The 18572-nt window shown below is 51.8% G+C and overlaps 1 protein-coding gene across 2 annotated transcripts in view; it reads right to left on the reverse strand.

The window, feature by feature from the left end:
* The window catches only part of CFAP77 (cilia and flagella associated protein 77), a 127509-nt gene that overhangs the window by 19222 nt on the left and 89715 nt on the right, over positions 1-18572 (reverse strand). For both annotated transcript variants that reach the window (XM_014782277.2, XM_087419567.1), the window contains 2 exons: positions 8120-8225; positions 4966-5067 (listed from right to left, as the gene is read on the reverse strand). In XM_014782277.2, the coding sequence (XP_014637763.1) occupies positions 4966-5067; positions 8120-8225 (208 nt within the window). The remainder of the gene's footprint in view (positions 1-4965; positions 5068-8119; positions 8226-18572) is intronic.

The following is an 18572-nucleotide window of genomic DNA, read 5'->3' on the forward strand; positions in this document are numbered from 1 at the left end:
ACCGCAGCTGCCGCCTGGGGATCTTCCTTCAGGACGTCTGTCCTCGAAACAGACACCTGTAGCGATGTATGGGTGCCTCCGTCCACATGGGGTCACACAGCACAGGTCTTTCCCCCAATAATATATGGGGAGATCATTATCAAAGTGGGAAAATATGATTAAAGTGTCAATAAGTACAGACTAAAGTCATTATTTTCAGTGGCTGTATAATAGCTCATAATATCATATGTTATCATTATAATATCTGAACAATATATCCAACATGTACTTAAGCCATCACTTGAGCTGCGGCATCCAATCTTTCCCATTGGTGTCGGTGCCACCACAAATATTTGGAGCGCCTGCCCCTTTGTATTCGGGCCGTTATCACTGGCCGTCTTTTTGTAAAGAAGGATAAACCGTCCATTTTTCTCAGCTTAATATTAGGCGACCATAGAATGTGTGGTTCAGACCGGGTCACTTTTGAGAGCAGAAGGCGGCGCTGTTAATAGTCCTGCCTCCGCACAGGCCCAGAGGAGGCTGTCCTGGGCCAGACGGGAGGACTGCCCCGTCCAGGAACACTGAGGTTTCTGCAAAAGGCACGTGAACAGGGGGAGCCAGCCTGGGCTGGGATTATGTTGATAGGTTATTGTCATGGGGCTCATCCCCACCCCCAAACTTAGGTTGGTGTCTCTCCACCATTTCAGGCTGTGAGAACTGGACCCCAGGGGGTGGAGCTTCTCCAAACATCCCCGTCTAGTCATCCACCTGTACAGTTACCTGTCCACCCGTCCTTCTGTCCACCTCGCTCGTTGCCAGTTGCCAGCAGCCCCACAGCAGCATATCATCAGTGCCAAGAACAAGGCCTGTCTTAGAGGTGCTCAACGATAAGATTTGTGAAGGAATGAATGACTGAGTGAATGAATGAATGATCACCAGGATCATCCTCATGGCAACTGCCATTTATTGGTGGTTTAATGAGGGTCAGGTGCTCTGATAATGTTGCATACCTGCGTTCTCATCGAATCCTCCCAGCAGCCCTGCCAGGGGGCATCGCTAGCCTGTTTCACGGAAGAGGAAGCAGGGTCTTGGACAGGTAAAGCCACCTGACAGGTAGCGAGTGGCAGGGTTGCCATGTGACCCAGGTCTGGCTGGCCCTGGAGTCACACAAACACGTACATGCCATGCTGCTTCCCTCTTCCCACCCCGCTGACCACCATGCCGTGCCCTGCAGACCCCAGCGCACCGTATGGAGGCTGTGAGCGAGTCCCCACGCCGCAGGGCAGAGAGGGTGCCGGCCCCATGTCCAGCGGTCCCTCCACGCAGGGAGGGAGTTCACGTCCCGTCCCCAAAACGGGAACCTGAGAGAAGGTCTGAGCTGTTTCCCCTGACAGTTCACTCTGGGCTTGGGGTCTGCCACCTCCAAGAGCCCCTGTGCCCCTCCCACATGGCTCCTTGACCAGTGAACTCATGGAATCTTAAGTTGGAAGAGACCCTCAAGAACTAAAGCTACCCCTCACTTTCAGATGAGGAGACTGAGGCCCAGAGAGGTTCAGCATCTGGGCTAGGCCTCTTAGCTGCTGGTGGCACAGTATAAATGTCCTGGGAGAGAGGCCACCTGCCAGCTGTCGGCTGACCTCCCCCTGGGCACTGGCTGTCCTGTGGCAACTGCTGGTCACACAGGCCAGAAGGAAGCCCTGGAACCAGGAAGCCCTGTCTCTGCGGGGACACTGCGAGGCCGGACAAGGAATCGCGCTGACAGACGTTTCTTCTGCTTTTCTTGGTCCCCCTTGGGCTCACGACCCTGGTGAGTGCCCCCTGTAGTGCCCAGGAGGGGAGGGTCCCGGCAGCCCAGTTGGCAGGGCTGGCCCCCTCGTGGGCTGGCCGGGTTGGTGCAGAGAGCCAGCCTGCTCTGCCGCGTTGACCCCGCCCAAGGAGCGGCCGCCGTGCCCCTGCCTGCTGCTTTTCCGTGTGAAAGGTGTTTAATTATTTCTGACAGAGTTCAGCATCGACATCTGTTCGCGAGGGGGGAGAGTCCATTTAGGTTATCCATCACCGTGACGGGTTCAACTTTTTGGAAATGCTTTTTCCTCTCATAATGGGGCCGGGGGGGCGGGGTGGGGGCGGTGGATCAGCGGAGACACAAGGCGCAGACAAAGACCCTCCTGGGGCCTCGCACATGAGGCCGCGGACTGCAGCAGCCCCCGAGGGGGCTGGAAGGACTCTGGCCACACCGGCCCTTCCGAGTCCAGACCCAGTCAGTGGCTGCCAGGGACGATGGGCACTGGGATGTTTAGGTTGAGAAGGGAGGTTTCGTCGGGTCTATGAAAGATTTTTAAATTCTTTAGTCATTCTGGGCTGTACTGGTCATTCATTCATTCAGCTAGTCCTTCACTTATTCTTTCCACAGACATTTACTGACCAGGCACCGGGTGCCAGGCACCGTGCTGGGCTCTGCGGCCACGGTGCAGGACACAGCAGGCGTGGTCCTGTGGGCTCACGTTTTACAGGGGAAAATGGACGTTGAACACTAATTGACCAGTTAATTAATTAATTGCAGCATGGATGGGTGCCGGGATGGGGAAGGAGGGAGAGGAGCCCTTGGTGGGTAGAGGGGACCCACTGGGGTGCGGTGGGAGGTGAGGGAAGGAGTCCTCAGGGGGCATCACAGCCCAGCCTGCCCAGCACTAGGCAGGGCCCCCTTCTCCCAGGGCAAGTGCCTTTACCTCTCTGAGCCTCAGTTTCCACATCCGTAGAGTGGGGACACCTATGAGGTTACGGCTGTCCAGCATTAGGCACACAGTAAGAGCTCAATAAATGCTTTCCCCGGGTGGTACTTCCCAACGGAGAGGGAACTGAGCCTGCATCCGTTGACGGCACACTCTGGGGGTCTAAGTGCACCTGCGGGAGCCCAGAGATGAGCACTGCTCGGAGAGTCCTGCAGCTGAACTTCCGGAGTCCCGTGAACATCCCCAGAGAAGAGGAAAAACGCCCTATAAATCCCAGGGCTTGCGTTCTTACTCTCCTTCTCACTATTTCTATGACCTGATGGGTCGTGCGTTCCAGCTTGGGCCCTGCAGTCAGAGGAACCTGCAGCCAGGCGCTGGGTGAGGAGAGCACAGCCCCCTCGTCCTCTCCTCCGCACAGCTGGGGTGAGGATACTCGCATGAAATAATACACGTAAATGACTTAGCACCTGCCTGGCATTGAGCAAAAGGTTAGCATTATGGTTGGCTGCTGTTGTTCATAACAGTGTTTTATAACAACAATCTGAAGACCGGAAGAGACCCACAGTCAGCTGAGTCAGTTCCCCTTTTGTAAAAATAGAAACTCATTTGTTTACTTCGACATTGTGTTCCTCCTCTGCTCCAGAGGAGCAGGTGCTGTGGGGATGCCTGCGTGGGAGCCAGGTGCTCCTGACACAGGAGAATCGGTGCTACCTGGGTGGGGGGTACCTGGGTGGGGGGCACCTGGGTAGGGGGTGTTGGGGGCAGGAGGGGCCCCTTCCTTGCTGCGCTGGGGGAAGACCACCTGAGCCCTCCTCTGCCCATTGCCTTGGGAGCTGTGGGTAGATTCTAAATCAGAGACCGGGGGCTGAGAGGGGCCGGGAGTCGATGCTGCAGAGCAGAGCGCTGTGGAGGGCATCTCGTGCGCCTGGAGCCGTGGCTCCCGTCCCTCCCCGGGCAGCATCCCCTGGATGCCTGCATCCCATGGACTTCGGGAAAACCCGAGAGAAAAGAGCAAAGGAGGAAGAGCAGCAGGAGGGGCCGAGAAAGAGGCTGTGGATGGAAACTGCCGAGTGTGGGAGAGAGAAGGGGGAGGAGGGCTGTGGTTAAAGAGGCGGGAAATTGAGAGCGACAGAGAAACCAGAGCTGCGTGGGGGTGCCGAGGCCGGGGCAGAGAAAGTGCACAGCGGCAGCGGCCCGGCGATCTCGCCACCTGCAGCATGGCACCCGGTCTTGTTCCTGCGCACGGGGCCGTTCGGGCTGACGGGCGGCAGCGTGAATGGTCACTGACATGTGCTGATAGAGCCACTCGGGCAGGACAGGAGAGGCCACGTCAAGGGGGCAGGCAGGCTTCTCTGGCGAAGCCCGGCAGCTTGCTCGACTGCATTAGGCTCGGGAAGGCACCAGCCCCTTCACCGTCTCAATTGCAGTTTACCTCAACATCACAGCCAGGCTGAGGCTGACCGGGTACCTTGCTTTGTCCAGCCGTCTTCCTGGGGCCGGGCACGTCCCTTGTGGTCCCTTAGAAAGGCTTGCTGGGCCCGAGTCGGGCATGCACAGCCCTCTCCCATCCTGAAGCCACTGTCTCCGAATCTCCCAGTTCCTCTCCTTTGTACAGTGCCCAGCTCTTGCCTTGTCCTTCCCCTCCTAAAAGGTGCTGACGACGAGTCCCATCTACAGGGCTACATGGCCTAATGAACCCTGGGTCAGATCTGAGGCCGGAGCATGGCAGGTTCTAGGTCTCTCTGGGTGCATGTCATGCCCTCACGTGAGCCCCCAGGAGACATTTGCTCCATCTCCCCAGGGAGGGTTAGCGCTGGTGGCATGGGGCTACCTTGCACCCCCAAGTGCCCAGTGCAGGATGTGGTGCATCGATGACCCCATCAGTAGACGGGGGTTTGGCCCAGTGTCCGCCCAATGGACAGACACCTAGGCTCCGTGGTCAGATGGCCCAGGTTCAGCCCAAGGCTGCCACTTACCAGCATTCATCATGTTTCCCGTCTGGAATGGGAATGACGGTAGCAGCCCCCTCCAATGAGTGCAGAGTCAGTGAAGTGGAGCTCAGTGTCTGGCACTCAGAAAGTGCTCAAAAAATGTTAGTTATTGCTGTCGCTATTATTACTGTTATGGTTGTTGTTGTTATGCCGATCGATGGTTAGAAGCCCACAGAACTCCACTGTCTAGAGGACAGGTAAGGACCAGGCAAGGTGAGCGGCATCCGCTCCAGGCGCGGGAAGCGGCAGGTGGAGGCGAGACTGACCTTCTGGAAGTGAGGCATCTGCCAGAGGGCATCCAGCTGCACGGGTGGCTTGTACTTCCTCAGCTGACTGCTCCGGGTCTCATACAGCTTCCCCAGGATCACCTGCAGGCCAGAGGAATGCAAAGATGAGGTGGTACCTGGCCCCTGGAGAAGCCTGAGCTAAGACACAGGGGCATGAGGGCAGGGAGTTGGGATTCCTGGGGCTGCAGACTGGGGTCACGTTCCTCCCGGCTCTGGCCCTTCTCTGACTTCACGGCACCTGCACTCCGGGCCCCGCCCCTGGCCACTGCTCAGTGGACTTGGGTGTGGGGCCACGGGATGCCAAGAGCATGTTGTTCTCGTTTCTGGTTAGACCCTAGAACACTCGGGGTTCTAGCATGCAGCCGCCTTGAGGGCAGGGACGGTGTCCCAGGCGACCTTGAAATTTCCCCTGAATCTAACACAGCCCTGGTGATTCGCAGGACTCACTGTGTTTGGATGAAGATGGGGATTCAGTGGATTGTTGCCATTTCTCAGGAGCAGGTCCTCACCGTGGCCTGCTCGTGGAACAGGAAGGAGGACTCCTTTAGGGAGAGGGCTTAAGGGACTCAGTTCTGAGCCCACGATGTCTCTGTGGGTGGGATTCCAGAGGCACCGAGGGAGCCCCACTGCATGCATTCCTTCACGCATGCTGACCCGAATTCAACTGAAGATGCCGCCACCCCATCAAACCCCTTTTGTTGATTTATTTTGTTAATCAATTATATTAATTTTATTGACTGTGTCTGTGGATAACTTACAAGCCCTTTGGATCAGCTGTCCTCTCTGCCTTCTAGAACAGTTTTGAAACTATCTTCAAACCAAACAGAGAGGCTGTCTAGCTGGGGGTTAACAAGCTGGGCGTCAGAATTGGAGGGACACTGACAAGTCATGTCACCTTTCTAAGCCTCACTTCCCTCCGCTGGAAATGGGGTACCGATGCCTAACAAACAGGGTGATTGTAGTATTTGCTGAGATATGCTTTGAGCAGAGTGTCTGGCCCAAGATGATTGCTCACTAAATGGAAGCTGTTACCTAGAATTTCATTTGGGGACATCACCGTCCAAAATCCAGGATATCCTTAGCTACCGAAGAGATAAGTTTCTCCTTGGATGGTGGCAATTTGACCTTGCAAACCGACCATCTTATCAACCCCAATAAATTGCTTAACCCTAGACAACAGCCCCCCAGCATTTGGTGGGTCTGGGTGTTCACAGCCGTTTGTCAGACAACCTATCAGCCACAAAGACTCTTGGACCGGGAGGAGAGTCTGGGGTTGGTTCAACAAGTGTTTTCTGAGTGTCTGCTGCATGCTGGGCACAGCACGGCGGGCCCTCATTTAATCTGACCCCCTTGTTTTGCCCAATGAGGAAATTGAGACCCCAGCGAGGTGGTGACCCACTCAAAGTCATGCCCCCGCAGGTGGCACCACTTCCCAGCCAGTGTGTGGGGTAGATCCACTCATGTTAGCTGCTCAAGGGGTGCTCTGCAGAAAAAGGAGGGGCGCTGGCTGCGGGATTGTCCCTACAGTCGGAGGACGTGTCCTCGGAGGCTGGGGAGTCCGTGGACCCGAGACTCTCCGAGCTGCCGTGAAATAGCTCCTAGTTCAACAGCACGCCTCTCAGTTGGAGCTATAAAGCGGTGTGTAATGGCCACGCTCCCTCTGAAAACTGGTCATTACCATTGCCAGTCCACTCTTTCTTGAGCCATTAACAAGTAAACTAGTCACGGGCTGCTGTTAAAATGTTATTACGACACTCTGCTCTTTAAGGAGCTGGCGTCCCAGGCTCCTCAGTCCCCTGAGAACAGCCGGGAGAGCCCCTCCGTCCCCCATACTGCTCCTGGCCCGGCCTGAGGGCACCAGGATCCAGGTAAGACTCTTCCGCTCCCCAGTTTGGCCCTAGAACATCCTGGGCGCTGTCTCTGAACCTGAGCTCTCCGTAATCAGCAGGAGTGGGAACTCGCCGTCCAGAAGAGCCTGGACACGCCTGGGTCGAGGCCTGGCACTCACACATTTGGCCATTTAATCTCTCTGAGCCTCAGTCTCCTCATCTGAAAATGCAACTGAGACGATCTGATGAGACACCGACATCAGGGGGTGCTCGGGAGGAAAAATGCAGGGACTTGGGGTGCACGCGCAGCCGGTTCTCAGCACGGAGTGTGGCGGGAGGACAAGGGACGGCATCGATTATGACAGTTGTGATGGAATCTATAAAGCGCCAAGTGAACGGAAAGCAATTCTGATCTTACGATGATCAGTCTGGACCTACTGCAGAGGAGGCCAACCTGAGTGCCCCGAAAGTCTGGATTTTGGGATATTTTAAAGGAAGTATTGTTTTAGTATTTTCAAAGGTGTACAGTGACACAAATTAACAGCTAAAGATGTTTTTCCAGGTAAAAGTCTCACCGAGACTCATATCATTAGCAGTTGGCCCTCGTCTGTCCTCAGCTCTGTTTTCCCGGCACGGGCACCGCCTCTTGAGCCTCATTTCCCCGCCTGGGGAAACAGGGTGAAGACGCCCAGCTCGCGGGCTTCCGTCAGCGTGGACGAGATGATGTGTATGACATCCGTTAAGTGTTTAGCATGGGCCCATCCATTAATTTGAAGCAAAATGTAATCCTAAAGTTTAATAAAACGTGTTCTTTGCAGCACCCTCCCAGAAGTGGGTTTTCTCTGTTAACCTTGCCTAATTGGCCTTTTCTTTATAGAGCGTACAGGGCACATTTCTGTCCAGGCCGGGTCAGATTGGTTTAAAATCTGGTCTCCGGAAGTGTGAGGTCGTGCGGAGGTTTAGTGACGAGTCCCCAGCAGCAATCTGGAGACTGGGTTCTAATCCTGCCCCAGAGGCACACGGCCAATTTGCCCGTGACCCCGGCCAGAATCTTCCACTCTCGGGGCCTAAGTAGGGGTTGAACCTGACGATCACCAAGACCCTCCTGGCTCTATATTTCTGATGCCTGGTCTGCACAGCAACAAGCAGCTTGATTCCCACCCCATCCCCACCGTCCTGTCCTCCCCGCCGCCTGGCAGCGACAGACATGCATGAATGTCATCTCAAAGCTTTGCCTCTGCCAGCCATCCCCCCACCCCCGCTCCCCCCAACAGCCAGCCACTCGGCGTTAGCGCTGCGTTTACCTTGTGTTTTTTCTCCAGCTTGATGGCTTTCTGGGTGGCCTTTTGTTCCTGCACCCAAAGCTGCTGGTACCGGTGCTGCAGCAGATCGAAGAAGGGGGTGGAAGGCCTGCGGGAAGAATCCAGACAGGCCTGAGGTCTTGGAAGGGCAGCATCACCCTCTCCCCCAAGGCCGCACATCTGACTGTGGGGGCTGCAGGGCAAACCACTCTCCCCCGAGGCTGCCAGAGGCTCTCTCCTGGCTTCTAGAGCCATGGAAGAAACAGGTGCCTTGCGTGAGTCATTCAACAAACATATACTGCATGTCAACCAAGTGCTGGGCCTGAGATGGTGACGAAGACTCTCCTCTTGACCAAATTTTAGGCAAGCTCCTCTGTACCCTCTTTTCAACTAGGCCTCGTCCTTGGGCCCTGTCCTTGGCCTGCTTAAGTCAGTCTTAGCAAAGAACCCTGCCAAGTCAATCCCCCACCCTTGATATCTAATCACCTTGGCCCGCCTTTACCAAGAATCCTGATGTCAGTTTAGAATCTCCCTACCCTCGATGTCTCCTCTGAGTATTTTCCATCCACTGACCTTCACACTCTGCTCCTTGGCTATAAATCCCCACCTGTGTTGTATTCAGAATTGAGCCCAGTTCTATACCGAAGTCACTGTCCCCTTTTGCAATAGTACTGAATAAAATTTGTCTTTACCGCCTTTGGTATCCAGCTCTGGTTCTCTTTGGCAAAAGTCTCCAGCCAAGGAGCACTTATCCTGTGCAGAGCATTTTGTTCACACCACCCCTGCACAGCACTGTAAAGTGGATACAGTCATTATCCCCATCCTAGAGATGAGGGGTAAGGTCCCAGAGCAGCGAGGCAGTGCTGTGAGAGAGACCTGCTCCGGGTAACCAAATAGGTGACGAGGGAAAGTTCTTTATAGAAGAACCAGAGCTAATAAATGCAGGAGGGATATACTAGGGGGGAAGGGAATCATTATTTTGCAACTCCTAATGAAATAACAGTTTAGGTAGTAATCATCAGTGGCTGCTAAATGACTAGTTGGAAGGCCGGTGGGGAACTTTACAATGAGAGGAGTCAGGCTGCAGCAGCTGAGCCAAATGATCAATTTTTTTATTGTGGTAAAATATGCATAACATAAAATTTACCCAAATGTCAGTCTTAACATCACTGAAAGTGACAAACAGACCTTGTGCTGGAAGTGACACAATAAGAGGTATGCAGCACCATCCACCAAATATTTTGGGGGAAACAAACCCCAGAGGTTCTGATTCAGAAAGTGGGAGGGAGGCCCAAGAAATATAATTTGTAGCAAATATAGGAAGTAGTTCTGATACGGGTATGGTGGGTTGAATGGTGGCCCCGCAAAAGATATGTTTCCATCCTAATCCCAGAACCTGTGAATACGACTTTATTGGGAAAAAGGGCTTTGCTGACGTAACCAAGTTAAGGATCTCAAGATGGGGTAAATAATTACGTAAATGTTTTTTAGGGTAGGCCTCAAATCCGATGACACGTGCCCCTATAAGAGATACACAGAGGAGGGGCACAGCGAGAAGAGGAGACGGTGATGTGAAGGTGGAGGCAGAAAGCGACATGATGCTGCCACAAGCCAAGGAGTGCCTGGAGCCACGAGAAGCTGGAAGAATCAGGGAGACACTCCACCAGAGCCTCTGGAGGGAGCCGGCTCTGCGGACACCTTGGTCTCAAACCTCTGGCCTCCAGACTGTAAGAGAATACATTTCTGTGGTTTTAAGCCACCCACTTTGTGGCAATTTGTTACGGCAGCCCCAGGAAACTAGTACATGGGGGTTCCTCAGCTCGCAGTTTGGGAAACACCAGTAGAAACTGCTGTTCAGATGAGTGCCATCCAGAGTAGGTCCTGTGACTGGAAATCACGGTCTTTTACAGCTGAAGGAACATAGAGCAGCATTTTGTAAACTGTCATGTGTGCGTGGATCCCTGGGGGATCTTGTTAAAGGCACATTCTGGTTCAGTGGGTCTGGAGCGGCTGGAAGTCCTGCATCTAGGACCCATACTTCTTGGCTTAAGGCGTTAGAGATCATCTAGCCCCCTGAAGTCCTGTGACAATCATTTCTGAGCAGGTGTGTAAAGACATTTTGTCTGGGGAGAGGACCCACAGCTTCTATGGCATTTTCAGAGGTGCAGGTGTCCCAGAAAAGGTTCAGAGCCTCTGATCTTCCCCAGAGACTTTATTTCACAGACAAGTAAATGAGGAAACGGAGGTACTGAGAAGAGAAGCGACTCCCCAAGATCACACAGCCAAGGACCAGAGACTGCAAACCTCAAGCCTCTGGCTTTGTGTTTGATTTGGCCTGCACAGGATCTTAAAAGACTTTGAAATCATTATCAGTATTTAAAAATTGGGAAATTTTACATAAAAACCCAGCTTTCCAGATTGTCTTGAAAACATGTAAGTCCTGACTGTGTGGGCCTGTGTTCCTATGCAGCAACAGTTGGCTGGAGCTGAATATCTGGTGCCATTTAGCCCCAGTCCTCTCCCTTCCCTAGTGCCCCTTTACCAGACTAGCTCTACTACCTGCTGGGCCCCTCCAAGTGTTGGATTTTGTGGCCCCAGAGATAGATGTAGAGCTGGACTGGACCCTAAATATCCACCCCCACTCTCCCACCCCATCTGTGCTCCTGGTCCAGTCTGCCTCCCCTACATGCGGACCTCTTTGGGATCGGGCTGAGTTGGGACTCTATTTGAGTGGAGGTTCAGCGGCTTCGAAACGCCAGTTGTGCTCAGAGGTCTCTTTACAGAGCAGCCTGCAGTGCATCTACAAACAGCGGCTCTTTGTTTTCCCGTTCCTTACCCCTGTGGTGACTTTTATTACTTAATTATTACACACCCCATGCTTCTGAGCAGCCTAATTTATAGCCGTGCTTTCTAATGACACTAGATGTGTAATCTCACGGTATCTACCCCAAGAGGCCATTCAGAACAGAAAAGCTATCTTCCCAGCAGCTCCCACTGCATATATCACCGGAACCTATCCTCACAGCCCTCCTGCAGCCTCCTGACTGTCTTTGTGTCCTGCTCTGGCCGGCCGTTCTTATTACCTGGCAGGGAGGGGCTCGGAGCAAGAGAGCAGCTGATAAACCTTGTGAGTCATGATGGCCCAGCCTGCCTGGCCGAGGAGGTCCAGAGGATTTGCCCACTTCTGCTCTGGCTTGTTAACTTGCTCAGGGTAACCAAGTAGATGATGAGGGAAAATTAGGATGAAAAGGTGGAGAGTCTTGTCTGACGTGGGAAAAAGTCAGGATGTAACTCGGATCACATCATCCTTTCCTGAAAACACCCTTGATGGCCTCCCACTTCTTAGACTAAGCCTAGACTGCTTGCCACGGCCTGCAAAACCCTTCCCCCTCCAACTCCTCCCTGACATTCGCCCTGTCCCTCACGGCTTCCAGAACCTTGCAAGCCTTTTCCCTCCACCTGGAGTCTTCTTTCTCCCATTAGGCACACCTCAACTTCTCCTTTGCCTTCAGGTCTCGGCTGTTGGGTCACCTTCTCGGAGGGCTCGTCCCTGACCAGCCCATCCTCAAATGGCCCTCACCAGGTGCCCTCCCACGCAGATGCGCTCGCGTTCATTCCTTTACTAGTTTCTAATCGGTCTTGGCCACTGAATGCCAACACCAGGAGGGCAGGAATGGCTCATGCCTGGTGTGAACTGGCACAGTGCCTCCCTCAGTGATTCAACGTTGTTGGAAAGGGGCGGGGGGGGAGGCGTTCAGAGAAAGAGAGATGAGGCAAAATTCTAGGAGATACACTTTTTCATAATTCAGGGTATCATAAATTAGGCTATATATGAGTTATAATAAGTTAAAGAGAGTAAATGGATGGAAATTGCAATTCAAGGGAGGAAGGATGGTCTTTTCAACAAATGGGGCTGGAAGGATGGACGTCAGGCAAAAACCCCGAAAAATGAAATAACAATGCTCAACCTAAGTCTCGCACCTTATGCAAGAATTAATTCAAAATGGATCCCAGATTTAAACGTAAAATGTGAAACTATAAAACTTTTAGAAGAAAACGTAGGAGAAAGTCTTTGGGACTTAGGACTAGGCTAGGTGACAAGTTGTTAGACTTGACACCAAAAGCATGTTCCAGAAGAGAAAAAAATTGATAAATTGGACTTTCACAAAATTAAGAACTTTTGCTCAGTGAAATATCCTCTTAAGAAGATGAAAAGACAAAGTATTTGCAAACCACACATCTGGTGAAGGACTCCTATCTAGAATATATAAAGAACTCTCAAAACTCAACAGTAAAATACAAAAACAAAACAATCCGATTAGAAAATTGGAACATATGGATGGCAAATAAGTATATGAAAAAATGGTCAACATCCCCAGCCATCAGAGAAATGCAAATTAAGACCACGGTGACAAGTCACTCCACAACGATTAGTACAGCTAAAATAAGAAATTGTGACAATACCAAATGCTGACAAGGATGCAGAGACACTGAACCTCTCAGACCTTGCTGGTAGGAATATAAAAGTAGAGCCAATCTGGAAAACAGTTTGACAGTTTCTTAAAAAACAACATACATTTACCATATGGCCCAGCAATTGCACTCCTGGGCATTTATTTCAGAGAAGTGGGAACTTACATCTACGTAAATTATACCTTATGTCTTATGAACTTATGTCTATGTCTATACACACATGTTCGTAGCAGCATTATTGTTATAGCCCCAAACTGGGAACAACCAGAATGTCCTTCACTGGAGGAAAGGTTAAACCAGCTGTGGTCCATCCAGACCATGGAGTACTACTCAACAGCAAAAAAGAACGAACTATTGATACACACAACAACTTAGATGGATCTCAAGGTCCTTATGCTGAGTGAGAAAGGCCAATCTCGAAAGGTTACAAACTGCATGATTCCATGCATTCAACATTTTGGAATTTTCCAGGGATTAGGGAATGGTGGGGAGGGAAGTCACTATGGGGTGGTATGAGGGAGATCTTTGAGGTGATGGAACATTCTCTATCTTGATTGTGTTACACAAATCTACACATGTGACAAATTTGCATAGAACTAAATACACACACACACACAAGTGCATGTACAAGTAGTGAAATCTGAACGAAGTCTGTGTATTGTACAATGTCAGTTTTTTAGTTTTGATATTGCACTGTAGTTATGGAAGATTTTACCATTGGGGGAAACCGGGTGAAGAGCATACAGGATCTTTCTCTACTAGTTTTACAACTTCTTGTGACTCTATTACTATTTCAAAGTAAAATATTTTTTAAAATGCAATCAAGCATGCTAGAGGAAAGACTGAAATAGCTTTCCACTTTATGGAAAATTGTTACAAAATTACTGTCATACAAAGAAGTAATCAAAGAGTATGGAACCCGAAAATGTAGAGGAAACAGTGAATATGGAGTGTGTCAGGCAATTAATTTTTTGAAATGTTTTATTTATCTGGATTTTGTGGCTTGTGGGATTTGTCACCTTCTTTAATTTGTAATTTGTTCTGATTTCTTTTCTCATTCTGATTAAGTTTTCAGTTTTGTGCCTGAATTTGTAGTCATGATTTTGAGGGTTTTTTCTTAAGAAAGCCCCACACTTGAATCAGCTCCAGGTCTCACAAAACTTGGAGCTGCCCTTGAGTGCAGGTGAGATTTCTTTTAATTATAAGAGAATATTATGTATAACTTTATGCCACTAAATGTGAAAACCAAAACAAAATGGGTGATTTGTCTAAGAAAATATGAGAGATCAGAGTTGACTGAAGTACCTATACAGAAGGTTGATAGAGCCCTGGGTATCAGGTCTGGGTTCTTACACATGAGCTCTCAGAACCTTGCTATCCACGGTATTCCAGGGCATTCCAGAACGTTTTATAAAGAAGCTTCCCAAATCACTTTATAACCCCAAACCGAGACAAGGAGAGTGTATATACTATCTGTCTGTCTCACTTATAAGAGCAAATGAAAGAATCCTAAATGAGATATTACCAGATCAAATTGGGAAATGTAGTAATAATCGAAGGCCCTGTTGTAATGCCCTCTGCCCACTCTGGAGCCTAGGAGTGTGTGTGTGGGGGTCACAGAGCAGCTCACTCCCCGCCCCTTCCCACTGCGCTACCAGCGGGGGAAGGAAAGAAGCTTTTCTCCCAACGAAGCTGAAAGTTTTGATTATTACACTAGACTGGGCACATTAACTGAGATGGTCTTTTGTAATTGGAGGTAAGCAGAACAGCCTAGGAGATCTGAGATTTCCCTCAGGAAAGGGGCCAGAGAAGAAGTTGACCCTCAGAGCAGGTCTGAACAGGGCAAGGACACAGATATTCTAGAATTCCCCTGCAGCTCCCACTTGCTCACTGTGCTGGGCACATTTATAAAGTGATGGCATGCCTTTGTTAGGAAATATTATATACCTGCCAAAAAGAATGGAGCAGCCATCCATGTAATGACCCAGAAAGATCTCCAAGACGTACGTCAAGTATAAAAAAACAAGTGGGGGAGAAGGAGTTGTACATGTGTAAGGGCGTCAACACAGGTGTGGGTGGATGGAAAAGAGACTGGGAGGAAGCCCATGGACGGTGGTCCTGGGGTGGGGGCCCAGACAGGATGGGGGGGCAAGGGGACCCTCCCCTTCCAGTCCACTTACTGGTTTTATATGACTCTTTTGCAACAAATAAAGCAAAAGAAAGAAACCCAAATCTGAGAGGTTGTATGACTCGGCCCGAACCACACAGTCAGCAGTGGGGGTGTGGGGTCCAGGTCCCCAGATTCAGCGTCAGGCCGAAAAGTCCACTGCCCCCACGCACAGCCCCGACAACATCAGACCAGAACTCTCCACACTGTTTATTTTTCAGCCTTTTCACCATAAGCAGCCAAGGATAGCCAGGCCTTCCAGGGCAACGGGGAGGCCCTTGGCAAGAGCCCAGCCCAGCAGTGTCTCACGTGGGGGAGTTTTAGCATTTTCCGTGTACCCGACCTTTTGAGGATGCATCTTTAGGAGCCATTTTTCTTGTTTTCTTCTGCAACTATTTTTTGCTGCTACCTTAAAACACGTTCAGTTTTTTTAGTCAATGTAGTTCTTTATAATAAAAAAGGGCATTTTTCCCACCCCCAAATGAATGATTTTTGCCACAGGCTGAGAGCCCCTGTGGTCACAATTATAGCCTACATATCGGCAGCTTTCTTTTGAGGAGCTGGAGGGGGTTCACACAGAAGGTCTTAATTATTTATCCTCGCTAAATGAGGTGGGAAACAAGGTGGAGTGGGGAAGCCAAAGCCCAGAGAGGTCAAATGGCTGGCCCGGGTCACACAGCACACTCCAGCAGCAAAGCCTGGACTCCCACCCCTCGGGCTACAGCGTCTGCAGCCAAGAGAATTCGACTTTTCTGCAAAGGCTCAAGGGGACTGCCAGTGAGCAGACTGCTGATAGAGGCAAACCCAGGAGGCCTGGCTACTCTCCTCGAGGTCCCCAGACCTTCCCAGGCGCTGTCTTCTTTCACCAGACTCTGCAACAGCCGCACCCCTGGTCCCCCGGCCCTCCCCTCCACACGGGAGCTGAGGCTTTTTTTAGCAAGGCAAATCTGCTCCTGTCTTCCTCAACATCCACGGTGGCCTCTCATTGCCCTTGGGGTGTGGGGCACAATATTCAAAGGCCCTGCACCGTCTCCCAGACCCCATCCCTCTCCCTCATCCTCCAGAACCAGCACAGCCCAGGACGCCCCGTTCCTCCAGGAAGGGCCCCAAGTGCACCCGGTGTCCTCCGGGGCTCCTCCCCACCCCACCCCCCGGCTCACTCCGTCCCCTCCTTCGGGTCTCAGCTTAAGTGAGACGCCCCCACCCCTGTCCCCAGGTCCCTCCCCGAGCCCTCCCTTAGCTCTGCCGACTTGCAGGCCCTGCACTTTGCGCCCTCAAAGCCCTTTTTGAAATTTTTTCCACGACTTGTTCAGTGTCCACCTTTCCCGGCAGGCTCTGCACTCCACGGAACAGGGCTCGAGGCTGGATTGTTCCCTGCACGTCTCCTGGCCTGGACAGTCTGCGCTTCGTAAGTGGGCAGAGTGGCTCTGCACTCCCAATCCATCTCCCTTTACAGACCCTTTTCCTGAGGACAGCGGACCTCCTCCACTGCAGCGCCCAAGGTGGGGTCTTTGGAAGAACCGAGCTTTCCCATGGGGAACCTAGTGATGGGGATGGGGGGGTCCCTGATGTCCTGCAGAGAGGGCACAGGCCTGAGGACAGGCCACTGGGCCTCTTGATTCCTCTCCCCATCACGAGGGGTCAGTTGTTAGAGTTGGCATGTCAGAGCAGATCATGGATCCCGAAAGGGGCAACAGCGGTGGTCCCCCTGAGAACAGAGGGCAGGTGACACGGGGCAGTGCTCCTCCCTGAGGATGAGTCAGGCGATTCGTGGAGCAGAGGAGGAGTCTGGACAAGGGGTCCTTGGAGAGCCCGTCCAGCCAGGGACATCGGGGACTCTGGGACCCATTCATTATGCATCTTTAAATCCATGTTGAGAAACTGATTCGGGCTTATGCAAGTCTGTGCTTCCATGTGATACTGGAAGTGTCCCAGAGCACTGGGGTTATTGGGGTGGGGGCTGCAGGGTGGGGGCTACTTGCAGGCTCTTTGGAGCCTGGAGAGAGAGGAGTGGAGGGCTGGCCATGCACAAACATCTGGGGAGGGGCTCCTGGGCCAGGAGCGCAGGAGGAATCGACCAGGTCCACACCAGAGTTGGGGAGCTTGGTCAGGGTGGGGGTCCTCCAGAGGGGAGGAAGGGACTGACCGCAAAGGGGCTCTGGGGACTTTTGGGGTGATGGAAATGTGCTATATTTTCATTGAATACCCAGGTGTATAAATTTGTCAAAATTCATCAAATTGTACATAAACCCTTTCATTGTCTGTAAATTACACCTCAATACAGTTGTTTTAAAAGAAAAACTAAGAAGACAGATTGAGGAGAAAATAGGCAAGGCAGGAGTCATAGCAGAGGAGGTCTTCGTGAAGGTACCAGGGAGCTATGGATGGTTTCTGAGGACAAGGAGAGGGGAGGGGGCATGATGACAGCCGCACTTCAGAACTGTTGCTGGGGTGGTGGAGTGAATTAGACTGTGATGAGAGGAAGGGTACAGGATTTGGGGATCTAAGGCCATTCCAGGGGGAGGAAAGACATAGCAGAGGGCTCCCCATCTTATGAATGAGATCTCAACTCTGCATTCACTTGCTCATTCGTCTGCTCATCCATCTGACCCACCCAGGAGCATTAACAGGCTCCCCGTAGTGGGCCGGGCACCATGAGATGTGGGGACATGGTCTCTGAGGTCACACGGCATGTGGAAAAACAACAATCATCATCACAGCTCACACTTCCTGCTTCTTCCTTGATCCTTAGGACAACTCTAGAGACAGATATTAAAACCCCCATTTCTCAGATGAGAAATCAGAGGCCTAGAGAAGTTCATGGTCTTGCCCAAGACCACACAGCCAGTGAGTGACTATTGCGTTTGTGCCAGGAGCCTGTGGGCGTGTCCGCCCTGCAGCCCTGCCCCCTGCAGGGCTAAGTGCCAGTGTAGAGACAGCTATGGGAGCCCAGAGGAGAGAATGGTTAATTCAGCAAGGGCGTGGCATGAGGAAAGTCCCCTGAGTCTTTTGATGGGTCTTTGAGGATAAGCAGAAGGTGGCTGGACGGGGAGGTGACACAAGCAGACTCCAGACAGAGGGATCATCAAGAACAAAGACAGGAGATCAGGCCAGGCTGGCACCGTGCCTCCCAGCCCCAGACTGGCCGAGGGGCACTGGAGAATCACAGCGATTCAAAAATACCCCCCAATTTAATGAGCACTTACTATACCAAGCCCGCTGTTGAGCACTCCAGCTGCCGTCTCACTGATTCCTCATAACTCTGAAAGTGAGGATGAACATCCTGCTTTCACATGGGGAAACTGAGGCTCAGATAAATCAAGCAACTCACAGACACAGGGCAGCCGGGCGGCAGAGCCAGGGTCCCCAGCCGTGTTCCCCTCGCTCTAAAGCTACCCGCTCCCAACAGTTAGTGCGCTCAGCGACCCCAAAGCGGGTCTGGGTGATTCAGTTGTCCTTATCCAGCTGGTCTCACTGCTGGTTCTGCTCTGTGCCCAGACGGTCGAGTTAAATTGTGTTTTTCTATACTTTGCTTCCCTGGAATTCTCCGGCAGTGTTTCCTCTACACAAACAGTCGGATTCGTCCTGACCCCCTGATGGCCTCATCCGGGTTCTCAGGCCCTCAAGCTGAGGGTTTTCGCTGTTTCTGAGCAGTGCCCGTCTATGACGGCTGACCACTGAGGGCTTTGACAAATTATTTGCCAGTAACCTGGCAGGAACCTCTCGGAGAAGTTCCTCACCATCCCGACGTTCCTACTAACAACAAAACCGTGTCAAAACTGAGTCTAATAGAGCGGAAAATGGGGAATAAAATGA

This window comes from Ceratotherium simum, chromosome 29, assembly GCF_057802395.1.
Source record: "Ceratotherium simum simum isolate JZ-2026a chromosome 29, ASM5780239v1, whole genome shotgun sequence".
Classification (NCBI taxonomy): Eukaryota; Metazoa; Chordata; class Mammalia; order Perissodactyla; family Rhinocerotidae; genus Ceratotherium; species Ceratotherium simum.